General features: G+C 39.0%; 5 protein-coding genes across 16 annotated transcripts in view; 2 read left to right on the top strand and 3 right to left on the bottom strand.

The window, feature by feature from the left end:
* Scalloped (TEA domain transcription factor 1 homolog scalloped) overlaps positions 1–3,212 on the bottom strand; it is a 118,291-nt gene extending 115,079 nt beyond the window's left edge. For 3 of the 4 annotated variants that reach the window (XM_076789543.1, XM_076789545.1, XM_076789547.1), the window contains exon 1: positions 681–1,860. Coding sequence is in view for 1 of the 4 variants with exons in the window: in XM_076789547.1 (XP_076645662.1) it covers positions 681–705 (25 nt within the window). In the remaining 3 variants the exon portion in view is untranslated. Of the gene's footprint in view, positions 1–680; positions 1,861–3,012 lie in introns of those variants that run through there. The other variant, XM_076789544.1, reaches the window with a different exon arrangement.
* Positions 3,213–9,007: 5,795 nt separating this feature from the next.
* Positions 9,008–11,064, top strand: LOC143355000 (uncharacterized). The gene is made up of 6 exons (XM_076789436.1): positions 9,008–9,604; positions 9,759–10,080; positions 10,151–10,319; positions 10,512–10,606; positions 10,740–10,955; positions 11,045–11,064. The coding sequence occupies exons 1-6, from the start codon at positions 9,038–9,040 to the stop codon at positions 11,062–11,064; spliced, it is 1,389 nt and encodes a 462-aa protein (XP_076645551.1). The 5' UTR covers positions 9,008–9,037.
* Positions 11,065–11,169: 105 nt separating this feature from the next.
* LOC143355072 (post-GPI attachment to proteins factor 2-like) lies at positions 11,170–21,052 on the bottom strand. Of its 5 annotated transcripts, XR_013082445.1 has the most exons (6): positions 20,505–20,641; positions 19,052–19,334; positions 18,701–18,968; positions 18,408–18,605; positions 18,006–18,274; positions 11,170–12,073 (listed from the first exon to the last, which is right to left on the bottom strand). XR_013082445.1 is itself a non-coding variant. In XM_076789558.1 (5 exons), the coding sequence occupies exons 2-5, from the start codon at positions 19,214–19,216 to the stop codon at positions 18,141–18,143; spliced, it is 765 nt and encodes a 254-aa protein (XP_076645673.1). In that variant the 5' UTR covers positions 19,217–19,334; positions 20,994–21,052; the 3' UTR covers positions 17,465–18,140. The 5 variants fall into 5 exon arrangements, 4 of the variants coding, with proteins under 4 accessions (XP_076645673.1, XP_076645674.1, XP_076645671.1 ...); XM_076789558.1 differs by lacking the exons at positions 11,170–12,073; positions 20,505–20,641 and adding an exon at positions 20,994–21,052 and having other exon boundaries at positions 17,465–18,274; XM_076789559.1 differs by lacking the exons at positions 11,170–12,073; positions 20,505–20,641 and adding an exon at positions 20,847–20,987 and having other exon boundaries at positions 17,465–18,274.
* Positions 20,794–24,522, top strand: Pomp (proteasome maturation protein). 2 transcript variants are annotated; one of them, XM_076789561.1, is made up of 5 exons: positions 20,794–20,816; positions 23,758–23,853; positions 23,948–24,008; positions 24,082–24,257; positions 24,354–24,522. In XM_076789561.1, the coding sequence occupies exons 1-5, from the start codon at positions 20,809–20,811 to the stop codon at positions 24,439–24,441; spliced, it is 429 nt and encodes a 142-aa protein (XP_076645676.1). In that variant the 5' UTR covers positions 20,794–20,808; the 3' UTR covers positions 24,442–24,522. The 2 variants fall into 2 exon arrangements, with proteins under 2 accessions (XP_076645676.1, XP_076645677.1); XM_076789562.1 differs by lacking the exon at positions 20,794–20,816 and adding an exon at positions 23,384–23,568 and having other exon boundaries at positions 23,756–23,853.
* Positions 21,195–25,063, bottom strand: part of Rbm13 (RNA-binding motif protein 13) — a 181,049-nt gene continuing 177,180 nt past the window's right edge. Inside the window, exons 1-8 of one of the 4 annotated variants that reach the window (XM_076789554.1) lie at positions 23,129–23,214; positions 22,806–22,867; positions 22,691–22,737; positions 22,474–22,617; positions 22,019–22,331; positions 21,694–21,930; positions 21,495–21,572; positions 21,196–21,411 (exon numbers count right to left, since the gene is read on the bottom strand). In XM_076789554.1, coding sequence (XP_076645669.1) covers positions 21,274–21,411; positions 21,495–21,572; positions 21,694–21,930; positions 22,019–22,331; positions 22,474–22,617; positions 22,691–22,737; positions 22,806–22,820 — 972 coding nt within the window. In that variant the 5' untranslated portion in view covers positions 22,821–22,867; positions 23,129–23,214 and the 3' untranslated portion in view covers positions 21,196–21,273. Of the gene's footprint in view, positions 21,412–21,494; positions 21,573–21,693; positions 21,931–22,018; positions 22,332–22,473; positions 22,618–22,690; positions 22,738–22,805; positions 23,097–23,128; positions 23,215–25,063 lie in introns of those variants that run through there. The other 3 variants (XM_076789555.1, XM_076789553.1, XM_076789552.1) reach the window with 3 other exon arrangements.

The raw sequence follows: 25,063 nt of genomic DNA, 5'->3' as shown, positions 1-25,063 counted from the left end.
AGTTACTCGAATATTCGAGCGACGCCACGTTGATATCGTTCGCAATAGTGCGCCTGCTAAACATCGTTCGACACAACATTCGTTCGCTTGTCGGCAAACAAATCGCGTCGCTTTCGTTTTGTTTTTCAACATTTTTTCCCGTTTAGCCCACTAGCTTTTCCGGCTGCGCGAAAGAAACAGCCTCGAGAAGTAAACAATGGAAATCGAACAAGTCATTCCCAGACTTACTTTCGAAAAAGAGATAACTCGAACGGGACAGACGACAAAGATCGTCGGGCGACGGACAGCACGAGAAAAATCATTTGAAAACAAACTATCTATGTACATACGTACGTACGTATGTATGCATTTATGTATGTATGTATGTATGTATGTATGTATGTATGTACGTATGTATTTATGTATGTATGTATGTATGTATGTATGTATGTATGTATGTATGTATGTATGTATGTATGTATGTGTGTGTGTGTGTAAAATGTCTACGAACGCAACGCGTGTTCCGACGGCGGGCGTCGCGGCGGTTCGCCGCATCAACCTAATCGTAAGAAAAACAATCTGCGTATAACAAGACACTTGTCGCGCACAAATGCACAGATACATTCACGATCGCACAGGTAGGCACATGCAAGCGTGTATAGAACCGCGCACAGAGGCACACGATTAAAAGAGAAACTCACTCCAGAAATAATGCACAGTATCCATCCAAGTCGCGCTGGCGATGGTAGTGTTTTCTTGTCCTGGATTATCGAGACACGAAACGGTACGATAAAGCTGAACCAGCGCCGTTTACGTTTAAATTCCTCGAACGTTTATCGTGATGAGTATCGTTGTCGCGAAATAGCCGTCGCCGTCGTTGTCGTTGTCGCCGTCGCTGTCGCCGCCGTCTTACGACGACGACAACGCTTTTCCCGGTCGGCCTTCTCTCGACAGCCTTCACGATAATCAGCGTTTCACGTATCTTTACACACAGGGCACACACTGGGCGTCCGTATACCGAAAACGCACCGCGTATCACGTTAAAAACCGTCTACATTACCCGCCGCGAGTGTGCATTTCGCGCCGAGCTTTTCCCGCGTTTCGTTTCGTTTCGTCTCGTCTCGTTTCGTTCCGTTGACGCACACACGCGATGCACGGCAACGCAGTCAGAGTGAGACGGAGATAATTTACACGCACACACATGTAACACGCGCGAACGAAGAAAAAGCGGGGAATCGAGCAACAGCGAGGGGGAAGGGAATCAGAAAGAAAGAAAGAGTGAGCAAGAGAGAGGGGGGGAGAGAGAGAGAGAGAGAGAGAGAGAGAGAGAAAGAGAAACAGGGGAAAAAGGTGAAAGGAGACAGAGTGCGTTCGAGAATGACAGAAAAGGGGAGGAAGACGCGTATGTGGACGCGCGTTACGGTGGAAGCAATGGAATTCGTACGCATACACTTGATACGGTCCCGCCTAAGGGAAAGAAAATCTGTCGTCGTCGCCACCACTGCTCCACCTTCAGAGCTCAAGTGTAAATTGCATTATGTACGGACAAGTGCGTGAACGCGCGCGCGCGCGCCCGCGCACAGTTTTCAAAACAACAAGACCGGTACGCGAACCGGTACCATATATCTTTCAACGTTTCCTCCAACAGTCCGAGCGAGGTTTTTCCTTATCTCGGTGAATTTCTCTTTTACTGGTGCGGTTTTTTCCGCACGCACACGCTGTCGTGGATCAATAATTCACCATACGAATTCACCAGAAGCGGAAGAGCAAGCCGACTGTGACACGCAGAGACACACTCTAGGCAAGAAGCACACGTTTCTGTCGTGGCGCGCTCTTCTCGGGGAAACGCACGCAGCCCACCACCACCACCACCACCACCACCGGCAAACACGAATCACACTTGGTCCTAACCTCCTCGGTCACGGGTCTCGTGTGTTGTACGTTGTACGTTGTACGTTGTACGCCGAACCGAGCCGAGCCGAGCTGAGCTGAGCCGAGCCGAGCTGAGCTGAGCTGAGCTGAGCTGAGCTGAACTGAGCCGAACCGAGCCGAGCCGAGGCGTACCGAGTACCGAGTCGAGTCGGTTCACGTTGTCAGATAGAATGCAGACACTTTGCTACCACATACACGGTACTTGCGTTCTCTTGACACACAGCTGACACAACGCTCGTAAACACGCGACAGTGAGACAAAGACGGATGCACCGATGCTCCACCAAAACTACACGGTTAGATGCGATAGAGCGGCACGATTCGAGCTCTTAGTTTATCAAACTGATTCTACTATCGTTTCATCTCTCTCTCTCCCTCTCATTCCCTCCCTCCACGTCCACGAGTCAACCTCTCTCACTCACTCTCTCCCCCACTCTCTCAAGCTCGCTCGTTCGCTTATACACAAGCACACATATGCACGCACACGAAAACACATACAGATTCCCTCTGTCTTACGCTCTCTCTCTCTCTCTTTCTCTCTCTCTCTCTCTCACTCTCTCTCTCTCTCTCTGCGAAAGCAATGTAGGAGCATTATCACCACTGGCAGCAACACGGAGCTAGCAATGCGAACATCACGGTCACCGGAAATACAAACCTGACAACCGAGAGACACACGAGAATTTTTCGAGAAATCGGTAGTGTATCGTTTACCAACTCGGAACCACGATCGACAGGATAACGTCGTTCGTATGGAGTGCAAGTGTACGCGATATCACGCACTTGGTTCGCGCGTACGTTCTCTTTTCCACATAATATTTGTCTTTATCGCACTGCCGGTTCGTTGATAGGTGTCTCTTTCTTTCGCAAAGCGTCTATCGCCCTCTGTCTCTCGCTCCTTTTCGTCCGTCTGTTCGTCTGTCGGTCTGTCGGTCTGTCGGTGTCCGACGGTGTGTGTATATCGCCGTCGTCGCTGCTGTCGAATCCGTTCGGTGCGCGGCCCCTGTGTGGGACGACGCCGCTGGGACACACGGGCGTGGACGAGTAGACGCGCTCTTTCGAGGACGTTTCGACGTTTCGACACTATATTCTTTAATGTACTTACCACTGGGCGAGCTGACGTGGCGACGCGCGCGCGCGGAGCCTTTTACACACCGGGTAAAATTCGCACAGTAATATTAGCGCGCAACGCTGCACCCCGGTAAATACGAGCGCAGTCACCACTCTTGTTTTTGGTATGCCAGGAATGGCACAAAGAATCTGGACAACGCACACGCCTGCTGCGCAGCCGGTCTGCGCACACGCTGACACCGCTTATGCGGCCGCGGGAGAAACCAGAAGCCGAGGATACCCGAGTGTCCGCGACCCCGGCCGATCCAGTCCGACCGTCCACCCCCCACCATCGGCCACCTAACCCAGACCGTTCTATCCCCACTCTCCCTTGCAACACGAATGGCACGATCAGTCGCGTCACGCACGTAATAGGGGTTGGATGTTGTCCGCTGACTGGTTTATCCTTTCCGTTTCAAGTTTTAGGGGCACTTGTTGAATTTCAACGGTTGCATTTCACACCTTTTTTTTCCATCGAACTTGTCGAGAAATATTCGAACTTTGTTTTACCGTTCAGGCTGTTTCCATCGCTTTCCATATTTTACTTCGCTACGATCGCAATCTCATCGTTTTCGGTGAGATCCCGGTTCGATATCGAACGCGTATGTAGTACCCGACAGCTTCGTCTCGTTCGTCGAACGATTACATTGCATCACGTTTACCCTTAACACGTTGAACGCCACGTCAGCCATATGTGGCTGACGGAATTATATGTGTAGGTTTCAAAATGAATTTTTACGTTGATATATTCATTGTACTAAACTTGATTAGGATCTGTAACATGCAAGAAAGTTGGAGGATTACTCAGTATCGTACATTTAATTTTTTGCAATTTTTATTTCATTAAATAACTCACTTTGATTTTATGGAATTTTTGGGGTTTCTAGTTTGGCGTTCAAAGTGTTAAAAAGGGAATCGAGAATATTGTATACATAAGTAGTCTGCGATGCCACGGAAATCTAGTCAAATACTCGATGATCGTTTTATTCGAAGGAACTTACTTACTGTTGACTATACTATACATGTATATGTGTACATATATGTATACATAGATACTTTGTCAACGGTTTTTCGAGAGTCAACAGGCGGGTACCATGTTTCTATGTATTTAACGGATTCAGGGGATTAGCTGACGGTAGTCGGCTGAATAGTGTGCGAGACATAACTGACCCGGCACAAGTGCATTGGCTTCAAATTGCCAAGTGACGTTCGTGGCCCACTCGAACGGAACGGACCTTCTACCATCTTCTATCTTAGCTATCCTTCCGAGGTATCATTCTCCTCGTTTGCCTGTCCTGCCGACAATACCATTTCGGCATACAAACACTTGAAAACCTTAGGTAAACTAGTTTTGAAAACGTTCTCTTTTTATCGAGCCTCGAGCTTTCTTTATTAGAACGGTACTTGCACATTAAAATTTCCCATTTCAACAACAGTCGGTGACTGTCCTCGGACTTTATAGATGAAAATTCACTGACCAAACAAACCACGAAACAAGCAAGAAAGAAATAGCGTATTTTACACGTTGTACCATGAAAAATCGACTCTGATCGTCAACGTTTACGTATCAATTGTAAATAGTAAATACGTTGTCAAACCGATCGTACAACACAAGAGTACATCGTACTCTGTTAAAAAAATTCTACTATTCAAACAAGTTGAAATATGAAAAAGACGTCGGTGATAATTTATCGTTTATTCGAATTGTTGACTCCCTACCTTATCTACAGAGGGTTATTTTCTGCAAAGGCTTATCAGAAAAAAAGAAAAAGAAATGAGCGAACGGCAAAAGCTGCTTAAATCGTTTATAGGTAGAATTTTATTCGATCGCCTTTGTCAATGCATTCAATTTAATACTAACAGGGTATCCTTATCTTGAAAGCAAATTTTGGACGAACCAGTCAAACTGCACTCTACACTTATTACATATTTAACGGGCACAGTGGATGTTTAGCACTAGAACTACCGAACCAGTCAAAATGACTGGTGGATGATTTTTTCTTTCACGATTAGTGAAACTATGAAAACGTTTTCACGAGAAATTTTTTAATATATCTCTTCTTTGGAGTACATGTTACCATAAAAGTCATATGAAACCTGAGTAAATTCAATCTTGCTGTTATTATAAAGGGACAAGTCTAAGCCACGTTTAGGGCTCGGTAGTTCTAGTGTTAGAGGTGCGATTTAACACTAGGTTTACGGGACCCGTCAAAATGACGGGTTCTAATATTTTTAATTTACAATTATTAATATTCTAAAGATATATCCATGAGGAATTAAATAACAAATTTATTTCTTTGGGTGTATGTTATCTAAAAAAAAATGGCTAAAAATTTGGGCAGCACATGTTCTTGTTATTTTTATAAAGTAATGTAAAATAGTCACTTTTAGTGCTCCGTAAACCTAGTGTTAAGCATGACAGAACCGGGATAACGTTCGTGAAATCGAATGTCACGTATCAAAATGGCGTTCAAAGCGTGTGTCTTTCGCACGAAGACAAAAGCGGCCGTAATTAATGCTTTTATACTACACTCGTACACGTATACGTATACATATACATATGCGTATACATATACATACATATATATATACATATATAGTTGTAGTAGTAGCACTGTTGTAGATGCGGTGCTGTGTCGCAACCTCGATTTTGTCAGTCAGACGCATTGTATCCGACAAATGTTTACGAACGATCACAGGGTAGCGGAGCGTATGTATGTATACGGTATACTGTGTACCGTATACTGTATATTGTATACTGTAGAGAGGTATACAGTGACAGACTCGGCGAGGATCGTGTGCCGAGAGCCGCGGGACGCGAGCCACGAGCTGCGGAGGGTGAAATACAGTAACACAGCAATACAGCAATACAGTAACGCGCAGTTTTCCTACGGGGTTTCATTGTTAGTGTGCGCGACACGTTGAATAGGAATAACAAGCACGGCTCGATTTCATCCGGGAGGTTTAACTACCTAATTACGTTAACGCTCGATTTTCCAGACGCTTCGACGAACCACGCGAACCCACCGTCAAATGGCTCTGTTAGTTTCGCGACAGTTACGTCCGATAGTCAAAATATGGTCGCGTAAAACAATAAGATCAGACATTACATTGTAATCGAAGTGTTTCTGTTCGAATGCGGTGAACGTCGCGTTGCTCTAAACTCTACGATCTACAGTGTACAGTCTACAGCTTAGAAAATGTATGTACTTGTATGCGTAATATGTATACATCGTGTGTACATCGATCGCCATTAGGAAAATGACGTGTCTAACCAAGCAAATATGCAGAATTTTGATTATCGCCATGCGTTGGTCTCGTGTAAAACATAAAACACGAGAACATTCTGAAGAAAGTGCGAAGGCATCGCAATTCTAGCTTCGAACGAAACTTTGTGCTCGTGTCTGCTCTGATCCGATATTCTCTATTTCGCCGTGTAACGCAATCAAGCATTTTGCAGTCAGTCGTCGTATCTAATAGCTTTGTCTGGTATCGGCGCACAAGTTCATCGACATTGCCGATTGATTGCACCTGACCGTAGCTAAAAAATTATTATACAATGTCGTGGAGTTCTCTTCGTCTTCGTCATCCGGTAAATTGGTGATTCTAGCGAAAGTTTTTATCGTTTAATTTAACTGCAACAACGCGATACATTAACTCGTTCCGCAGAAATTGGAGCAAACTTGAAATTATAGCTACGCAGAAGTTACATCTATTGTTCCAGCATTGTTTGAAACTACGCTAGAGGACGCAGAAGCCGACCAATTCTAGTTTCCGCTTAAATTTGTGACGTCACGACAATGCCTAAATTGTATGCGGATATCGGGCGCATAGAACGGACGCACGGTCAAATTATTCTCGCAAGCACCAGGCTGTTTTAAAACGTTTACTTACCTTACCTTATTTACTATAAAATTTCAACGTTTTCTCGAATGTTCGGCATCGTCGTCGTAGTAATTTTCTTCTTTCCGTCGATTTTTCTTGGCAATTTTCGCCAGGAAATATTTTTATTGCGTGTTTTACGGTGCTTCCACCACTTCCCTTCCCCGTTGATTCCGTTATTTTAAAAAAGGGGTAAAGGCGTTCGTTCGATCCATCCTACGGTAAACCTTCGCATCACCTCATAAACTTGAAAAACATTTCTTATAACCGGGGGATATTCCGCGAGGGTGGGATTCCTGGCGAAGCTTGTTCGCGTCGGAGATTTATTTGCACGAACGACAAGGTAAAAGGTATTAAAATATCGCGGAGAAGCTTATTTGGAAAATGCTTGAAATATCATATGAAAACATAGTGGTGGAATCGTTTCAGATTTTAGAGTAGGTATCCATAATATGTACGGGCTATCTGGAAATCAAAGTTTAATCAAGAGTTACTCGCGTTTTCTTCGTAATTTCGTATCCGGAGCGAAACTGCCTCCGATTCCGCATGATTCTCTATCGTGGCACCGTTCGTAATACGCTAACTCGATATGTAGTTTCTATGTACATTCTATGGTGGATCAGCGATCCGAGCTACAAACAACCAGGACAGCGAAATTGTTGCGATGCGAATGTATAGACCATGGACACTCCGAAAAATACATGCGTGTTCGGATCGAATTCGAGGAAAGAAGAGGCAGCCAGTGAACAAAATGTATAAAAACGCGATATATAGATGGTCTGTATGTATCGTACGTAGAAGTAAAGCAGATAGGAGAGGGATGAGACACGCAGAAGAGAAGGAGATGGGTAGACGAGGCTGGAAAGGATAGGGTAGCATGGAGAGACGCGCAGCTCACCTGGCATACCAGAGGAATATCGCGACACATTTTGATCGAATTCTTCTCGAGGTCGAGGAATGTCGGTATCTCCAGTAGATATTATTACATATTTAGGTGGAACGTTGAGCTCTCGGAGGTAATACACTTGGACGTATTCTCTCGATGCTGGGGTTGCCAGTGCCAGTGGCAATGGTTGGTGCTGCTGGTGGTGGTGGTGGTGCTGATGGTGCAACTACAGGATAGGATAGAATATGATAGAATAGGATAGGATAGGATAGGATACGATATGATAGGATAGGATAGCATAGCATAGCATAGGATAGGATAGGATAGAACGGGCTAGGACAGGGTAGGACAAGGCGGGGATACGGATACGGATACGGATACGTATCCAGGTTTACTCGCGCACACCCTTACCTCACCCGTGTCTCTATCCCGCGCCTCTGCCCTCGATCTCGAAGGATCGCAGTTTGCGCGATATCCTGCATATCTCGGCATACCGTCCTCGTCGTTTCCGACATTGTTCCCCGGCTCCTGCTCCGATCCGCTGCCGAATAATCCTACTCGTTCGACGTCTACCGACTCCGGCTTCTCAGCTGGATTCCACTCGATTCTGGTACTCTGCTTGCAGCCCGGGAACCCCCCACGATCCATAATTATCGAATCGGACTTTCTTATTTCACCGAGAATTGTCTTTCCAAGCTCTTTCGAAACTGCTTGCGCAATCGCGTTCGAAGATAGATAATATAATTCGTACAACAGGCAAAAATCGAATTTAGTTTAAAAAGAGCCGCATCGATTGCTGATACTCTTACGGACAGACCAAGCCCGAGAAATATCAATTATTTTTATTCGGCTCGTTTCACAATGAACATGCCCACCCAGAGCCGGTTCATTATCGATGTTGGCATTCGCTCGATGTACAATCGAGCTACAAAGTCGAGCGTTTGCTATTCGAGTTGACATTTGCGTCGTTTTCATCCGGGAAAGTTACTTCGAGTAGAACACTGTCTAATCCTTTATATCATACTTTCTTTCGTCTTTCGTCTTTCATCATCAAGAAATGATCAATTACATGTATCATCGTTGCATTGGGACAATTTTCCGTAGGACAAGAGCAACCGACATGTCGGTAAACTGAATCTTTAACGTTGACGGGAGCGCACGTTTATCAACGACGAGCCCCCTATATTGTCGGTTAATTTTCAAGTAAAGACATATTGCCGATTCGAAAGATTACTGACGTCGTACAGAGAAAATGTACGAGGACACGGAAGATGCGTCCGCGTCCGCATCCGCATTTTCTTCCGATACCGACACCAAAGACTTCTTCAACGCTCTAGCGTTGTTACATTCAACGGACGAGGATAGCGCCGATAAGCTTCGGAAAATGCTGGACGCAAGTATCGAGAAGAAACTCGGTTTCGACAGAACTTTAAGAGCAAGGGTGCCAAAGAGGTACTATCGGAATACAAAGTCTCGCGGAAACGGAACTGTTCTGCTTTCCACCGACAAATCGGAAAAACAAGACGGCACGTTACGAAAGAATGATAATGCTCCGAAGAGATTGACAAGCGTGCCACCTCTCGTAAATAACATGGTAAAAAATGATTGGGGACGGATGAGAATATTCGACGGTCAGGCAGATATCGAACTAAACGGGAAACCTATGAAAACACTCGATAATACGACAAAAAATAATTACAAGTTATTCGAATCGTTCGACGAGGAGGACATTGAAGTTGACGAGGATTCGAGCGAGAGAGGCGATATTCCGAGAATATCCATTCCAGACGAAGGATCGGGGGACGGACAGTTTTGCAAGGTTTTTATTCTTTTGTTCGTGTCGATGGAATGAATCGTTAATCAAGTTCATTCAGTTTCCGTGATTTTTATAAACGCGTGTACTTACGTTACGTATTAGACAATATGATATTAGGTATGTTGTATACATATTAATCCCGCATTCGACGCGAAAGGTATGCAACGGAACAAAACTGGGGCCATTGATTTTATTGGAGTGCCAAGACTGTCAAGAAGCTTATCACCCTTTGTGTCACCAACCCCCTGTCGTTGACGTCGATGTATACGATCCTAGAATCGTATGGCACTGTAACAACTGTATCGATGCAGTGTCTACAAACCACGAACCGATCTCGAACGAGGCGAGGACGAAGAAATTTTATCGACGAGGCGACACAAGTAAAACGAAAGAAAGTTCCGTTAACGTCGATAAATTCATCAAAACGAAAGAATCCCTTTCGCAAAACGATTCCACTACCTTCGAGAAAACTTTATCCGGTAAACCACACCCTCGACTTACCCTGTTGTTTTATTTTTCTTCCGTGTAATCAACGGTGGTTGTTTCTAGACACTGTACGAGAAACCGACGGCAGCATAAGCAACAACAATCAAGCTATCTTGTACTCGAAAGATTCGTCGCCGCTATTAATTCAGAAAACGAATAGCCTATCCTCCAATCAATTCAAGAAACGAATCGGGTCGAAACTTTCGGTAGCGCGTACCGTAACCAAACAATCGTGACGTATGTATATTTTTAACGATCACGAAACTTTTTCTACTCTTCGAAGAAGAAGAAAATAGGAAAATAGGAAAATAGTGGGAACTTCAAAATTCTCTACACCTATTGTCGTGAACTTGGAGAGAGAGAGAGGGAGAGAAAGTTGGAGCTATCAACAACGATAATATGTATGTTGTATGTACAAGCACAGTATGCTTTATTTATTCATGTTCATGATTTTTGACACGTTCAAGGAGGTAACCATCGCAAATTATCCTTTCATATCTCCGGAGAGCACTCCTGATCGTAGCTATAGGACATAATACGCAGACGATCATTACAAAGAAATTAATCCATTTCCGCTTTCTGCGAGCAGAAAGAATACCATCATTTACATAGTAATTGTATAAAAGTCTCCGTCATTGTCGCACGTTCTCAGCTTGTTTTCCCTCGTTCGTTCTCTGCGTTAGGGTCAACAGAGTTCAATTACCTTCGGCAGCCACGCCAAAGTTTTCATCAGGCGTCATATACTCGATCACTTTCGTTTCAATTGATCGTGCGTACAAGAAAGAGAGGATCAAGTGCGCACCTGAGATGGTAGAGGATTACAGATTGATGCAAGTAGCAGTGTCGATTCAATTTGTGCCACGTGTACGTATATTATGATAGTCGATAACGAATACAAGCCTACCAAACGCAGCGAATTGCGAATTCTAATAAAGTCCGATGGAATTTTTCCAACAGATATTTTGGATACACAGTAATGTGTATTTTGTAGTAAAAACCATATTTTGGATAACAGTAATAATAATAATGATAATCATGGTAATAGTAATAATAATAGTAATAGCAATGTAACCAAGTTTACGTAAAATTTATAGATTTTTGTTTGTTTTCAATTTTATTTGTAAATTAATCTACAAAAATAATAAGAGCATGTAGTTTATATTGTAAAGATTCGCCACCTACTCTTATAGAGGTATACATATACATATAAGGTATCTCGAAATAATAGAAAATTCCTGTCGATCGGACTACCTAGAGCCACGATACTTCAGAAACAAAATACTATATTCTACGGAAGCAAAGTTTATTCAATTTTCCTTTCCCTCCCGGGGAAATTCTCCGTTTTCTGTATACACTAGTTTGGTACACCCTTACATACTCTCGCTTCTTACAATGATCATTTTGTTGTCTTTATCAAAATTAGAGCAACATTCACGGTATCGAATTTCATTTTTTCGACACAATTTTGGTGAAGGTATGACAATTTGTATAATATCGTACAACTTTGCTATCCAACTTTTGGCTCTTCGATCATCGATATTTCATACCGTAAAGTAGTAAACTGTAAAATAAATATGGAGTGACAAACGCGTTTCTTTGCTTCTTCTATCTTACGTTCATTTCGATCAAATTCGATCGAAATTTTCATCGAAAGAAGTCCCAAGGAATCGAACAAAATTCTACCCTACCGAATAAAATAAAAAAAAAATACAAAAAGAAAAAAAGAAAAGTACATTCTGTGACAACTGCGTCAATATACCGTGAAAACGTCTGATCGAATTCAACCTGTACGGAACATTTGAAACACACGATACGAGCGAGAATAGGTAACACTCGATATGTATTCTATCGTAGAGAATCGTCAAAATGAAGGCTATTTCGTGCTTATTATCACAGAGCCATCGATCGTTGGAAGTAATAGCGTTGCGGGTGTCGCGTGTCGAGTGTCCAGTGTCGAACAAGTGAAATCCGTTTTTTCGTTCTTTCCTGTAAAATCAGAAAAAGTGTTCCGGTAGCAAAAAAATTATGTTGAAAAATATGTGCCCCGGGAATATCCGCGTCAAAATTTCTTTTCGGATTCCTTGACTCGGCGAATAGCAGACCGAAGCATTTTTCTAATTTTACGCTCTACAACAGTGTGTTTTGTCGTCGAAGCGAATTTTTCGCTTTTAGAGAAATTACCGTTTTTTTTTCCTTCGACGTCGCTTAGGTATCGATATGTTAATTATTTTCTTTCTTTCGTTCGTTTGTTCTTTCTTCCTTTTGTTTTATTATAGTATCATTATTGCTGTTCGATCGAGTTCAATAAAGTTTGAACTACATATTACGAAAAGAACCGTAAATGTACTACGAGGCTCGTTCTTGCACGCACACTTCTTAAATTCTTTACAGAAGAGAAAAATATACTTTGTCCGGTGATAAAATCACATAAAAGATAACATCGGCTCACAACCAAATATCGCTATACATATGCATATTAGAACAATAATAGTCGTATGGGTTTCACAAGTTGCATTCGTTCAAATCGAATCGGTATTACTCTTTTCTTTTTCTTCCTCCTTTTCTCCTTCGTTTTCTTTCTTCGTTTGGTCGTTTAATCGTTTTGTCGTTTCTCTATACCCTCGTCAAGTTTTCGTTCGCTAATTCAACGTTAGTAGTCACTCCGAGGGTGTGGACGCGTTTTTGCAATACACGTTGGTATATTTTTCTAGAATAATCTCGTGTAATCTTACGTAACCGTTCGTGTAACTTGGAAGTTTGATTTTTTCCAGAATTTTACTATAATGTACGTACAATACTCGAGTGGTGACAAAAAGTTGTCGGTAGCATTGAAGCACTAACGGTGCATGCATGCATGTAACGAGAAAAATTGACGTGCAATTACCACTGGAACAACTTATGATCGCGAGTAAGGCGCGGTTGCGGAGCAAGTTCAATATGTTTCGCGGTTCCAAGCGATTCCGTAGTTAATTACGATACAAGTATGTATGTAGTAGAAGTAGAAAGTATAATGGTACTCTCTACGTCGACTATAGCGCGCCTTTGATCGTAGATTCGTCGTACGCTCTACAAATGTATATATACATATACATACGTGTTATGCTCGCATTATTACAACGTATAGTATAGTATATACATATAATATAATAATACGACGTACCGTTGTCGCTCGGTATAAGGGGCAGGCGGGTCAAACGATTATCGATATTTTTCTTCATCTTCGCTCACAATCTTCTTAAATCTACGCATAGATCTACAATTTCTACAATTACATCATAGTTTTTCGTGTAATCGCTCTGCTCCAGAACACGCAACAACAAATCTCTTGTGAAAGGTTTAAACCATAGGAGACATTCAGCCTAATTCGTGACAGAGTCGTCGTGCCAAGTGTCGCTTGACATCAATTAAATAAAGATTCTGTCACATGTCAAGGTTGTTTCGTCGAGTCGCACCTTGTCAACCCATTGATGATCGATTTACGAATATGCGGTTCAGGCAGCCACCTAAATCCGTGTTGTCGTATTTCTCCAACTGAGATTATTTACTATGTTTATCCGACATGGAGTAAATTCGATAAAATCGCGTACAATGCACTTTGTACATTGAAAACTTGCTAACTATTATATTTAGGTGGCCATGTTCGATGGAGAAGAGATTCAACTTGTACGTATATACATACTTATGGAAGTGTTTATGTACATATGTAAATGGTACACTGGCACTTATTTATCTATGCGATATTTTGCATAAACCAAATAAGTACCAGCTCAATGTTATCATGATGATGATGGTGGTGATGGTTATTATTGTTGTTGTTGTTGTTGTTATTATTATTACTGCAATTATTTTTGATATTACAACTTGAATGTCAAAGTAAGTAACATAATATGTCGCAATGCTTTCTAAACGCTCTACTTGCATACCGCATGTACGTATGCATGGATGCATGTGTGAATCTATATGTATGTATGCACTTGTACGTATGTATGTAATGTGTGTGCGCGCTTTTGTGTGTGTGTGTGTGTGTGTGTATACATGCGCAATACGATATATAATAAATCGTGTTTGCAAACTCTTTGAAATGGTTCGCTGCTACTTTAGTTTTAGGATAATTTTAGTTTTAGAATCTGTAGTAAGTAGAGATAGTTTGTCTACTCTCACCTACTCGTAAAAGCACTCTACGCATACCTATACAAGTTCGTTTAATATTTAAAAGATTCTCTTCAAATGAAAAAGAGAAACTGAAAAACGTACATTTCTGCTATAAGTAAATGCCTAAGGACACACACGTGACTACACGAAGAGTACGAGAACAATAAATGATCGGCTAACGGTACATATATCGTAAAATGGTTGAAAATCGGCGGTATGTATGAATACATATGTATATGTAGACTGTATCGCGAATACATCGCTTGGCACGGATTTTGAATGTTCGAATGTTACATCAAGAAACGAACCGTTTTTTCATTGTGGTTTCGAACAAGTGCAAACCAGCTATTAAAAGCCAAAAGACTTCAAAATATTACCGCAAGCGTCACAGTAGAAACTTTCGTATTTTCAATTAATCTGATTTCTTGACGAATTTAGCTATGTCTATATGTACTTCAAGGTGAACGGTTTCAACTGTGTTAGTCGAACAATTTCTTCTGCTACAAAAAGGAAGAAACTCGGAGAAAAAGGAATATGAATAATGTGCAATAACGACAACCCTAAGTAGACCTTATGAAGGATCTATTTGTCGGTATTGGCAATGAAAACAGCAAATATGCCATCTATAAACACTATATGACACGCGCATTCACCTAGCGATTTTATGCGTTAGTTGCGTTTATACGAATTTGTAAAACTGACTCGGTCATGTATTAGCAATGTGTGTTATCACAAATTGGTTTCGTTCCATTTCGTTTTGTTTTCTTTCGTTTCGTTTCGTTTCTCTTTGTTTCGTTTCGTTTCATGCTCAAAGTGAAGCATTTAGCGTAAATACTTTGACAGAGAATTCTGGTTTTCAGTTATAAAATTTCATACAAACAATCATTCGAATTCCATAAAGTTGTTCCATAATTTTGGACGTTATTCGACTTTTGGTCAGAAATATATCGTACGATACAAGATAAATATTGATTTTACATGATACCTTTTTCTCTATTAATGTCGTTACTGTACGCGCGCCAATTATGGTATGTATTTGATCGTTATCGCCGCTGCACTTACACAGATCGTACATTGAATAGAAACACAAGCATTAAAATTCACATCCGTAACATAATACTGTAACAATCTGTTCCATCGGACGAGTAATCTCGCTCAAGAACAACCTGTCCTTGTTGGTTGTATTACGTTTTACACAATGTACGAGTCGCATTGTATACTTATACACGATGAAATATGTATATCGACGATATACATATAGCTGTACAATGTTGGACAATATTTCTACAGTACCTTAAATTAAGATTGCACACACTTATTTCATATAAGCATGTACCTTCGTTAAACATGAAAGTCATGCCAATGTAAATGCATCCTACATGCTAACAATGCATTAGAATTCACGATGTCATGTAACAAAGTTTTTAAACAAATAAATCAAACACACGACGACTAGAATAAATTATTGACTAGAATTCTCACTTTGCGGAAAACCTCTACGGAAGCAACTTTTAAATTATTCGTAAACTAGCTGACGCCGCAATCTTTCCTTTCCGCTTCATTACTATGTAATACTCTTACTTAATTTTCCAAAGAAACTGTATACGCAAATCAAACACCCTTATCCTTCTCGTTTCTTTGGACTTTGTAATGTTTCATATTGTTCGAATGTAGGATACATATTTCTCTAGTATCGCTACGAGTTTTCACTACCTAAAAGGCCATTAAAGATTTCATTGCCTGGGAAGATACCAATGCCATACTTTGGAAGCGCTAGATTCTTTGCTTTAGCATCTTAATTGTGCCATTGTCGATTATATCGGAAATAACTGGAAGATATTAACTGTTTTGTGTTTTAGTTTAAAGTAAAGTAAAGGGCAACAGAATGTACATTGTATATGGTCAAAGAAAAACTATTTACATTCTACTGTAACACCCCAGTTAGCCAAATGCTGTTTCGAGCAAATTTTGCGCAATGTTCGTATCACACGTTGCGAACAAAAGACTTGTCCATTTGGTACCAAACCCTGCTTGGAGCAGAATTTGGTCCCTATTTTCTATGAATCAAAATTGGCATCAAACCTCGTCGACAAGTTCCGAGTGAAATGCGGAAACAGATGTATCGGAATTAAAGTGCAAAGTTTGTAGGCAAAATTCCATGCCAAATCAAGGCTAAACCTTGGCTTCGTTACAGAGGGCAGGTCCTGGTCCTTGCTCTACTAGTACATATCGGGCAAAATTGGAGTAAACCTAGCTGTACGAGGAAAAATAGAGTATTACTTAAACTTCTAAATTAGATAATTTTAAGTGTCATATATGTCCAATAATTTATTAATTCCATTTTCTCTCCTACAGCAAAGTTTACTCTTAGAACAAGGTTAAGTTCGCTCTTAGTGCGATTGACCTGCCCTCTATAACGAAGCCAAGGATTATGCACTCAAATACCGAACCTAATGCAGTACCAGATAGATCGGAATTTGTAGACAAATTTTGCTAGCAAATTCATAGCAAATTGCTAACTGAGACATCTTTCCCTTCTTTTTTTTTCTCTCTTTTTCTCCTTTCTTTTATTTTTGTTCTCGTTAAAATAAATACAAGTTGATTGGAGAAATTTTTCTTTTGTGCAATTGTCCTGTGTATCCACTCTGTATGTACAAATTTTTCAACACCTGTCGATATTTTATCGTTCGGTAAAACAGCTGGATGTAAAAGATATGCAAATTTCAATATCTTTTGATTACAATTATTGTATGAAATACGAGCGAGGTTTAAAATCGCTCTGAATAAAAATAGTTTTGGTACACGTCATCAGGTTTATCGTTACCAATTCAAGTATTTTAGAATTTAACAACTTAACAATTTCAGAATAATTATACCTATCCACTAATAAAACGAATATAAAAACTAATAGGAGGAATATGAAAATATGGCTACTGTACGGGGAGCACGTTAAATGATTAAAAACTCGATATAGCCAGTGATCTATTCTAATAGTATAAAAGTAGAATGTACGGAATTAATAAACCATCCTAATCATCTAACGTTTCTCACGGAAATGCTGTAAACCAGTTTTACATTTTCATTCGAAGCACCAAACTTGATGAAACAAAAGCTGGCAAATCAACTAAAAGACCAAGAACTCGACACGAAAAAAGCAAATTAGAAGGACTTGAAATCAATAGTATTCTAACATCGATATTTGAAAAATAATTGATGGTGGCCAATTTCCTGATATTGCTGGTGCACTCCGCTATGTTGTTTGGGTACAGTACACAAACGGTAAAAATCAACTATACATGTATTAAAAACCTAGAACATGCGAGAAAACGAGCTATCAGATAAGTATTACCCTCCAAGTTTCACCGCAAACGAAAGAAAGGAAAGAAGCTTTCTTCAAGAATTTAGAAATTTCTAGAATACAATTATAATACCAACTGTCTTACATAGACACGGCAGAATTTAACTGAACGAAATACATTATGTCGAATAGTGGTGACAATTACCGGGAACTGCGTGTGACGTGACTTGTAAAACAATGAACAAATTAACAAAAATAACTCGTTCTTCACCGCAACAAGTAATTAGGTATTTTAGAAAATTTTGAACAATCAAAAAAGTTTAGCAGTGACAGTTAAGTGTGTGTTTTACTAATTTGCGTATCTCGAATATAAGCGCACCATTTATCATCGAAACCACTGTACATACAAAATGTTTGGTAACACCTATTTGAAACCTGTTTCGTTACAAAATCTTCACCGGTATGTACCAGTGGATACTCAGCTTCATATAATACAACATATGTATGTACTTTGAATTCTTGGCAATAGCACTTCCAGACAGTGGCAGTAGGCACTTTGATGACAATAATAGGATAATGATAAATATAAAATATTATAAGGAGTTAATCCACCTTTAAGGTTGATAAACCATTCCCAACAACCAGTTGTTCCTTGGGAAAGTCTAGAACTACCGTAACATGAAAACCCATGTTTGCAGAGGCAATCACATATTCGCACAAGGAAAACCAACTAAATGCTGTTAGAAAAAATATTGTAGTAAGTTTCACATGTACTTCCTTTGAATATAGAAACGGTCTTTTATAATATATGAAGGATGCACCGTATACAGAATTTTCATTACAAAAAGGATCACAAACGAGTTTTCTTACCCAGATCGTGGCAGAGCAGTCTGTGTTTCAGGAAAAACACAATAAGTCCGATAGTACTAACGAGACTCGTTACAAAAAGCGCCTGTTTATATTGAAGACTCGGTGCGTTCGGTGTTATAAGGCGACTGAGCCTTACCGTCATTAGCATATACGTCAAGGAACTAATCATGAAGCCAATGAAGATTTTTTCATGTACCGCTGCGAAAAGAATATCATTAGTAATACTATTATACATAAAATGTTGTGCAAGACGATAAGCTAATAAAAAAAACTCTACTTATAACTTTACTTACAATAATTTTCTCTATTGGAGATGTACGTAACACCGCACAAGGTTGCTACTTCTGCAATGCTCAACCAATAACATAAATTTAACAGTCTACTTCCTTTCATCTTCAACGGTACGTCCTCGATTGCTTTGAGTATATTATAATAGTAGGAATAGTAAACGCTAGTAATAATTAGGCGAGGTCCAATGTGTAACGCGATAGTTATACGCCACAAATATCTTTGGGGAGAAATACCGGTAATGGCTGATATCGATGGAAGTACATTATAGACCTAAATTGAAAACATTTATTTTTAATACTATATCGTATGTATAAACGTATAAATGTAAATATGGAATATACAAATGATTGTACCCTACAGTGCGTTTCATGAATGTCATCCTGCTGGAAGATATATCCTGTAACGAAACAGACTAACAAAGTAACAAGTGGTAAGGATACTGTTGCTATACATAATTTTTTAAGCGATATTGCCATATATATCGAGTTTTTGTTGGCTCCCACATTATTCAACTCCATGATGATATACAAAATAAGAAGAAACCTCGAGAGATTCTGACTACGTTACCACCATAATCGAGCCTTGGTTTAAATATGGTTAAAAGCTTCCAAAACTTTTATCCAATTCATAATATGCCTGAAATAAAAAGATATATATACATATATATGTATACAGGGTGAGGCACTAACTATTGCCAATATAACGCCTACAATAACTCCGAAAGTATGATAGTAGCAGAAAAGTTTTTGATACAAAAGATGCATGGGACAACAGGGGCTCTAATATGATGTTAATCTTTTTTTCCTAGGTGGAGTCGCTGACGTTCAAAGACTTTAATGTTGCACCTCGTAGGATACGTCTCAATAGCTGCTAGCAGAAAACAGGTACCAAAACATAGTATCATATTTTAAAAAACAAAGGTGACCTTCACATCTCTGAAGCGACTCCACCTAGGAAAAAGAGATTAATGCCATATTATACCCTTGTTGTCGCATGTATCATTGTTTCGAAAACTTTTTTGCTACTATCATACTTTCAGAATTACTGTAGGTGGCAATAGTTAGTGCCTATATATATAAATATTACATGCAATATTAACATGGCAGAAACTTCTTTTGTACATAGATATATTTTGCAGAGACTATTTAACGATGCTACTATAACTTTTACAAGTTCTATTCAAGTAATGTCTTGGTGTTGAATATAATTATTTCATATGTTTGGTCAGATCAGTGTTTGAAATCATTTCGCAGTAATACTGAGCACTATCCTATCGTAACAAGCAACAAGAAACAAAAAACAGAATTGCAATCACCACACAGTGAAATATATACATAGTACCTTGGCAATATACAGTAATGAAAGTAAATACCTTGCATTAAGGGAACTGCAGCCGTATACAAGAGAAAAAAAGTACTTTAAGAACATGATAGAAATACGAATAAACAAGTTCGCTGCCGCACAGTTGTATATTCAAAACGATAAACATATTCAGTTAATGCTGCCCTATTTTCGGAATTGATTTTAGGGATAACCTACTTTTTCTATTTATAGCAAACAAAAGGCACTGTCACGGGTAACGTGGAGTTCGTGACATTTGGCCGCAGCCAATTTATAATGAAATTCTATATATCTGCACGATGCTCATGATAAAATAACCGAACTTTGTTTGCACAATAAGGAATTCAACGTAAAAGCTCCGCTGGGATCTATGCATTTCACAGACAGCAAGTTATCGTGTGGCTATTTACTTCCTTCACACACTGTATGACATTTTAAAAAATTATTCTACTTCAATAGAGATACCTGCATAACAATGTATTGGATATGTATTTGACAACGCAATCGTTTATTTCATGATAAATGTAAATTTTATTCAAACGTCTCAGCAGATCAGTACGATACATTTCCAGACAAGACTTTATGTATGTCCAGGTATACTGTCCTGTGATATACGGTATATATGTAGCTAGCATACAGCAGCGGCACGGCACACTCTATATACAGTATACAGTATTATACAGTATACTGTATACTGTACATGAAATATAAACAAGCGTACACAATGTACGCATAGGTAATTGGTCTGGTCTACTACATAAATAAATACATGCGTAAGTACACACATGCACATATATTTACACGTACATGTGTTTATGACATAACTTTTATGCATTATGACAATGCAAAGTTAAAGCCACCGATTTTAATTTGTTTATACAACTGTAGCTTCAATGGCAAACAATTCATCCATATCCATTTAGAATCTTCACGAGGAAAGTTGTAAAAAATTACCTTATTTCTTGCGTACGAACATGTCGTCTGCTAGACCGCACAATTTATATTTGAAGAAATGCCATCTATGATTCGTATACCTAATACCTGTGTTGCGTTCCTTTCGAACATTTATCTCTTGGCGCGAATTTTGAATTTTCCAAAATCTGACAACGAGTGCGTTATGTCACTTTACAACATGACATTTGTCGTAGCAGTGAAAAACAAATTTTTTGGTATTGTACAAATAGTTTCTTTTTTATTTAAAATACAATTGCAATTAACCTAACTGAAATTATTATCACGTTCGTTCTCTTTGTCGGGCCTCCTCTTCAACTTCGTATTCAATTTCTACCTTTGGACGGGCTTTCTTTTGAATTTTACTCTTCTTTATGACTTTCGGCCGCTTTAACTTCTTACTCGTAGAAGGTAGCATCTCCTGCAACAATAAGTCGAATTTACACTCCATTATATCTTAATTTAACTTCATTCAACACGGACAGAAATTCTGAATTTATTTACTTCAATATCGCTTGTCTCGGATTCAAAGTTACTAGATAATTCAACTTCTTCTTTGCATCCAGAATCGCTATTCTCATCCTACAAAAGAAAAATATATTGAAATTTAGAAATTTTCCAAACTGTGCACACGTAGATAGACAACAACAGTTCGGATAAAGAACAAAATCAAATCTGTTATGTTTAAGGAGATTAAATTTACTATAGATAATTCGTCGACATCAAAATCATCGTCTTCGTCGCTTTCTGCTTCCACGTAATGTGGTCTATAGGTTTCTCTTTCTTTTTCATCCGCCTCTAATTCCATTTCCACCTCTTTGTCAATTTCTATCTCTTTTTCTTCTTCCTGCTCACTCTCAGCTTCACTTTCACCTTCAACTTCAACAGCTTCCACAGCTTTATCAAATACTTTTTGTGGAAAGTTGTAAATGTCATTATACTGCAAGAAGAATAAATATTTCTATAGACATGTAGAAAGTGAACACTACTACAAGTTTTATACGTAATTAAACACCGGATATATGTACCATGCCTTGCTTCAATCTATCCATAAGTTGTTTCTCTATCGATGTTTCCAATCTTGCAGCAATCAGAGCCTTTTCTTCTCTACGTCTTTCCCTTCTTTCAATCTTCCTTTGTATCGGTACAATTTGTTTCTGTCTCCTTAATCTTAGTTTTCTCATACGTATGAGATATTGCGTAATTTTCACAAATCTTTGTTTGCATTTGGCTTTTATAAATCCTGGCCAATATAACAAGTTTTCATTGATTTGGCTTACAGCTTTTTCAAAATTTCTAGACAGTTTCACTTTTTCCCAAGCATTTTTTGGAAAATGTATTCTGTAAATCAAAGATTTCAGGTGAATACTACACGACATGGAGCTTGTTCATCCGGTAGATTCAGTACGGATGTTTGTATCGGTCGATATGTACAATCGAATCGACAAAATTATAAATGTAAACATATTATGAAGTTTTTTACCTTTCCGCGGTCCTCATATAGAGGTAAATAATGCCATTTTCTTCACGAACCGTTGCATACCGGCTATTTGCAAGGGGACAGGATGCTCTACTACATAAACCTGTAAGGTTATATTCATTCCGACAAAATCTTTGTGATTTGGTGCTGTAAAAACAAAAGTTCGAATAAGAGGGTTAGGAGGAAAATTGTTGAGATTTTTCTTTCTTAATTTACGTACTTTACTTTAAAGGAACAAAAAGACTTGTTGATAACGCTCCACACGACCTGAAACAATTTCAGGTTAGAATAAACGTTAACTTAATGAGGAGTGACTTCAATTGAAACACACTCACATCGTCGTGCTGCATTTTGCTTCTTCGCCGTTATTATTTCACCGTATTAACTTAAGTTTGTCCTGGAAATGTATATATGTACACGTGCATTCAAAGCTATTCTACATATATGAATGTATGGTTATGTCTAGCATCTGGGCCGGCATAAAGAACACAATAACAAGATCCGTAATCCGTACGGTCGTTTCATTCTCATAATCATGACCATAGCACACATGTAGATAGGTGTACTACATACAGATAGGTTACATCGCAGAGGCTTCTCACAGAGGCCACAAAATATGAAAATGTGTCATCGTAATTTACCGATTATCAAATATTACCATTTATCCAGCCTAATTAATTTCAGCCATATTAAATTCTAGAACCACAATGGAAAACCATTTTCGAAAGGTTATTTTTCATTTAAGCGTAAATGATTATTGATGTTCTCGCCGACGCGGTGCCATCAGATCGTCCATTTGATATTTTCTGTTGGTCGATGACGATTGACGTAGGTTGTACCCAAAGGCGGCGCTGTAGAGTTTAGAGAGCCTAAATTTATATCTATACAGATCATGTATATTATGATTTATGACCACGCCATACGTAAGACGTAAACGTAAAACGTCAAGTCACACTTCGATAAGTTTATGAACAATACACTACAGTATACAGTAATACCGTACGAGTGGGAATAATACACACACGGGTATCGCGAATTCATCCAGAGTGACTTTTCTTTCCTGTAAAAGATTAAACTAACTGCATTTCCGAAACAATGGTAAAAACTAGTTTAACGCAACAATATTCAAACGTGTATATTCAAACGTATTTATATCTCTTTATTTAAGGTTATCTTATAAGATATATATACAATATCCTGCAACTTAAAATAAAGAATTAACGAATAGAAACTATTACTATGACGTACCATGCAACAATAAAATTAATATAATAAAAATTTTCAGAGTTTCAATTTGCCATCGATTGTCCCAAAACCTACTGTCGATGAAAAATTTGACTGCAAAAATGGCAGTTATGGTCTACCGAATCCTATGATTTCAGGGTATGAATAACAATTTTAACATTGTTGAAAAGTAATATTTAAAGTCACATGACTTATGTTGTTTTTTTCGTCTTATTATTTTCTTATTTTCCAGGCATTCAGGAGTTAGGCAAAGCATAGGTTTCTCTCATCCGTTAGAAGCTTCTGAAAGAAATGTAAGAAAATTATTTGAAGAATCATAGTAGTATTACCATTTTTGTACACTATACAACCGTATGTTTCTTTCAGTATCAAAAAAATCGTGATTGCATGAATATGGCATTGCTTAGAAACACTCAAGGAATACACGCGCCAATACGTATAGCAATGGAATTGAAAGCTGCTGAACAGATTGGAAGATTACCATTTCTACCATCGTCAAATTTAATGAGAGATGTTCTACTTGGAAGAGACGAGGATATAGGGTAGAAACTTTGCTTGCTAAGTCTCCGCAGAGAATGTATTCTTCATACCTAATGAGAACATTATCGGTTTATGATATTCTATCTTTTTTATCCTAGGTTCGAAGACATACTGAACACACCAGAATTTCGAGAACAGATGGGCCAACCACACGCTGTCATCGAAAAGAGTCTGGGCATATTGTAAAATCTTCACTCGACATATAACATGGCTTTGTATTGTTGGATGTGTTAAGTAACAATAAATGTTTGATTTCTGTCTAATATACATATAATATATAACGTATTTTGTATAACACTATGATGTTCCTATTACGCATTAGACCATACTAAATCATCTATGTATATTCTATATTATTGTTGTACATGTTTTCAATTTGTTTTGAATTACTTATATCCAAAGATACAAAAAATACAAGTGTAATATGTTTTTACATTTTTATAAATATCGTTTAAAACTCTGCCATGGAGAATCATAAATAACATATATGCATACTATCTCGTTTATACACACAGATGACACTTGCCGGAAGTCGCACGAGGTACCGTATATATTCCGGCAAGAATCATTCACTCCGTAAAATATAGAAATAGGTGCCATTACACGTAGAAGCTAGATGGCACTACTATGTTCTTCCTGGTTTTAACCATATGTCGGTAAATTAGGCTAAAAGTTTGAGCGTTTTGTCACTACGTGTAATGGCGCTATTTTTATATTTTACGGAGCAAATGATTCTTACCGGAATATACACGGTATCTTATGGAGTTCTTGGCAAAAATCATCGGTGCCTATATTAATCAAAGAATTA

The sequence above is a fragment of the Halictus rubicundus genome, chromosome 6, assembly GCF_050948215.1.
Source record: "Halictus rubicundus isolate RS-2024b chromosome 6, iyHalRubi1_principal, whole genome shotgun sequence".
Classification (NCBI taxonomy): domain Eukaryota; kingdom Metazoa; phylum Arthropoda; class Insecta; order Hymenoptera; family Halictidae; genus Halictus; species Halictus rubicundus.
The sequence above is the reverse complement of the archived record's forward strand: the minus strand, read 5'-3'. Positions and strand labels throughout refer to the sequence as shown.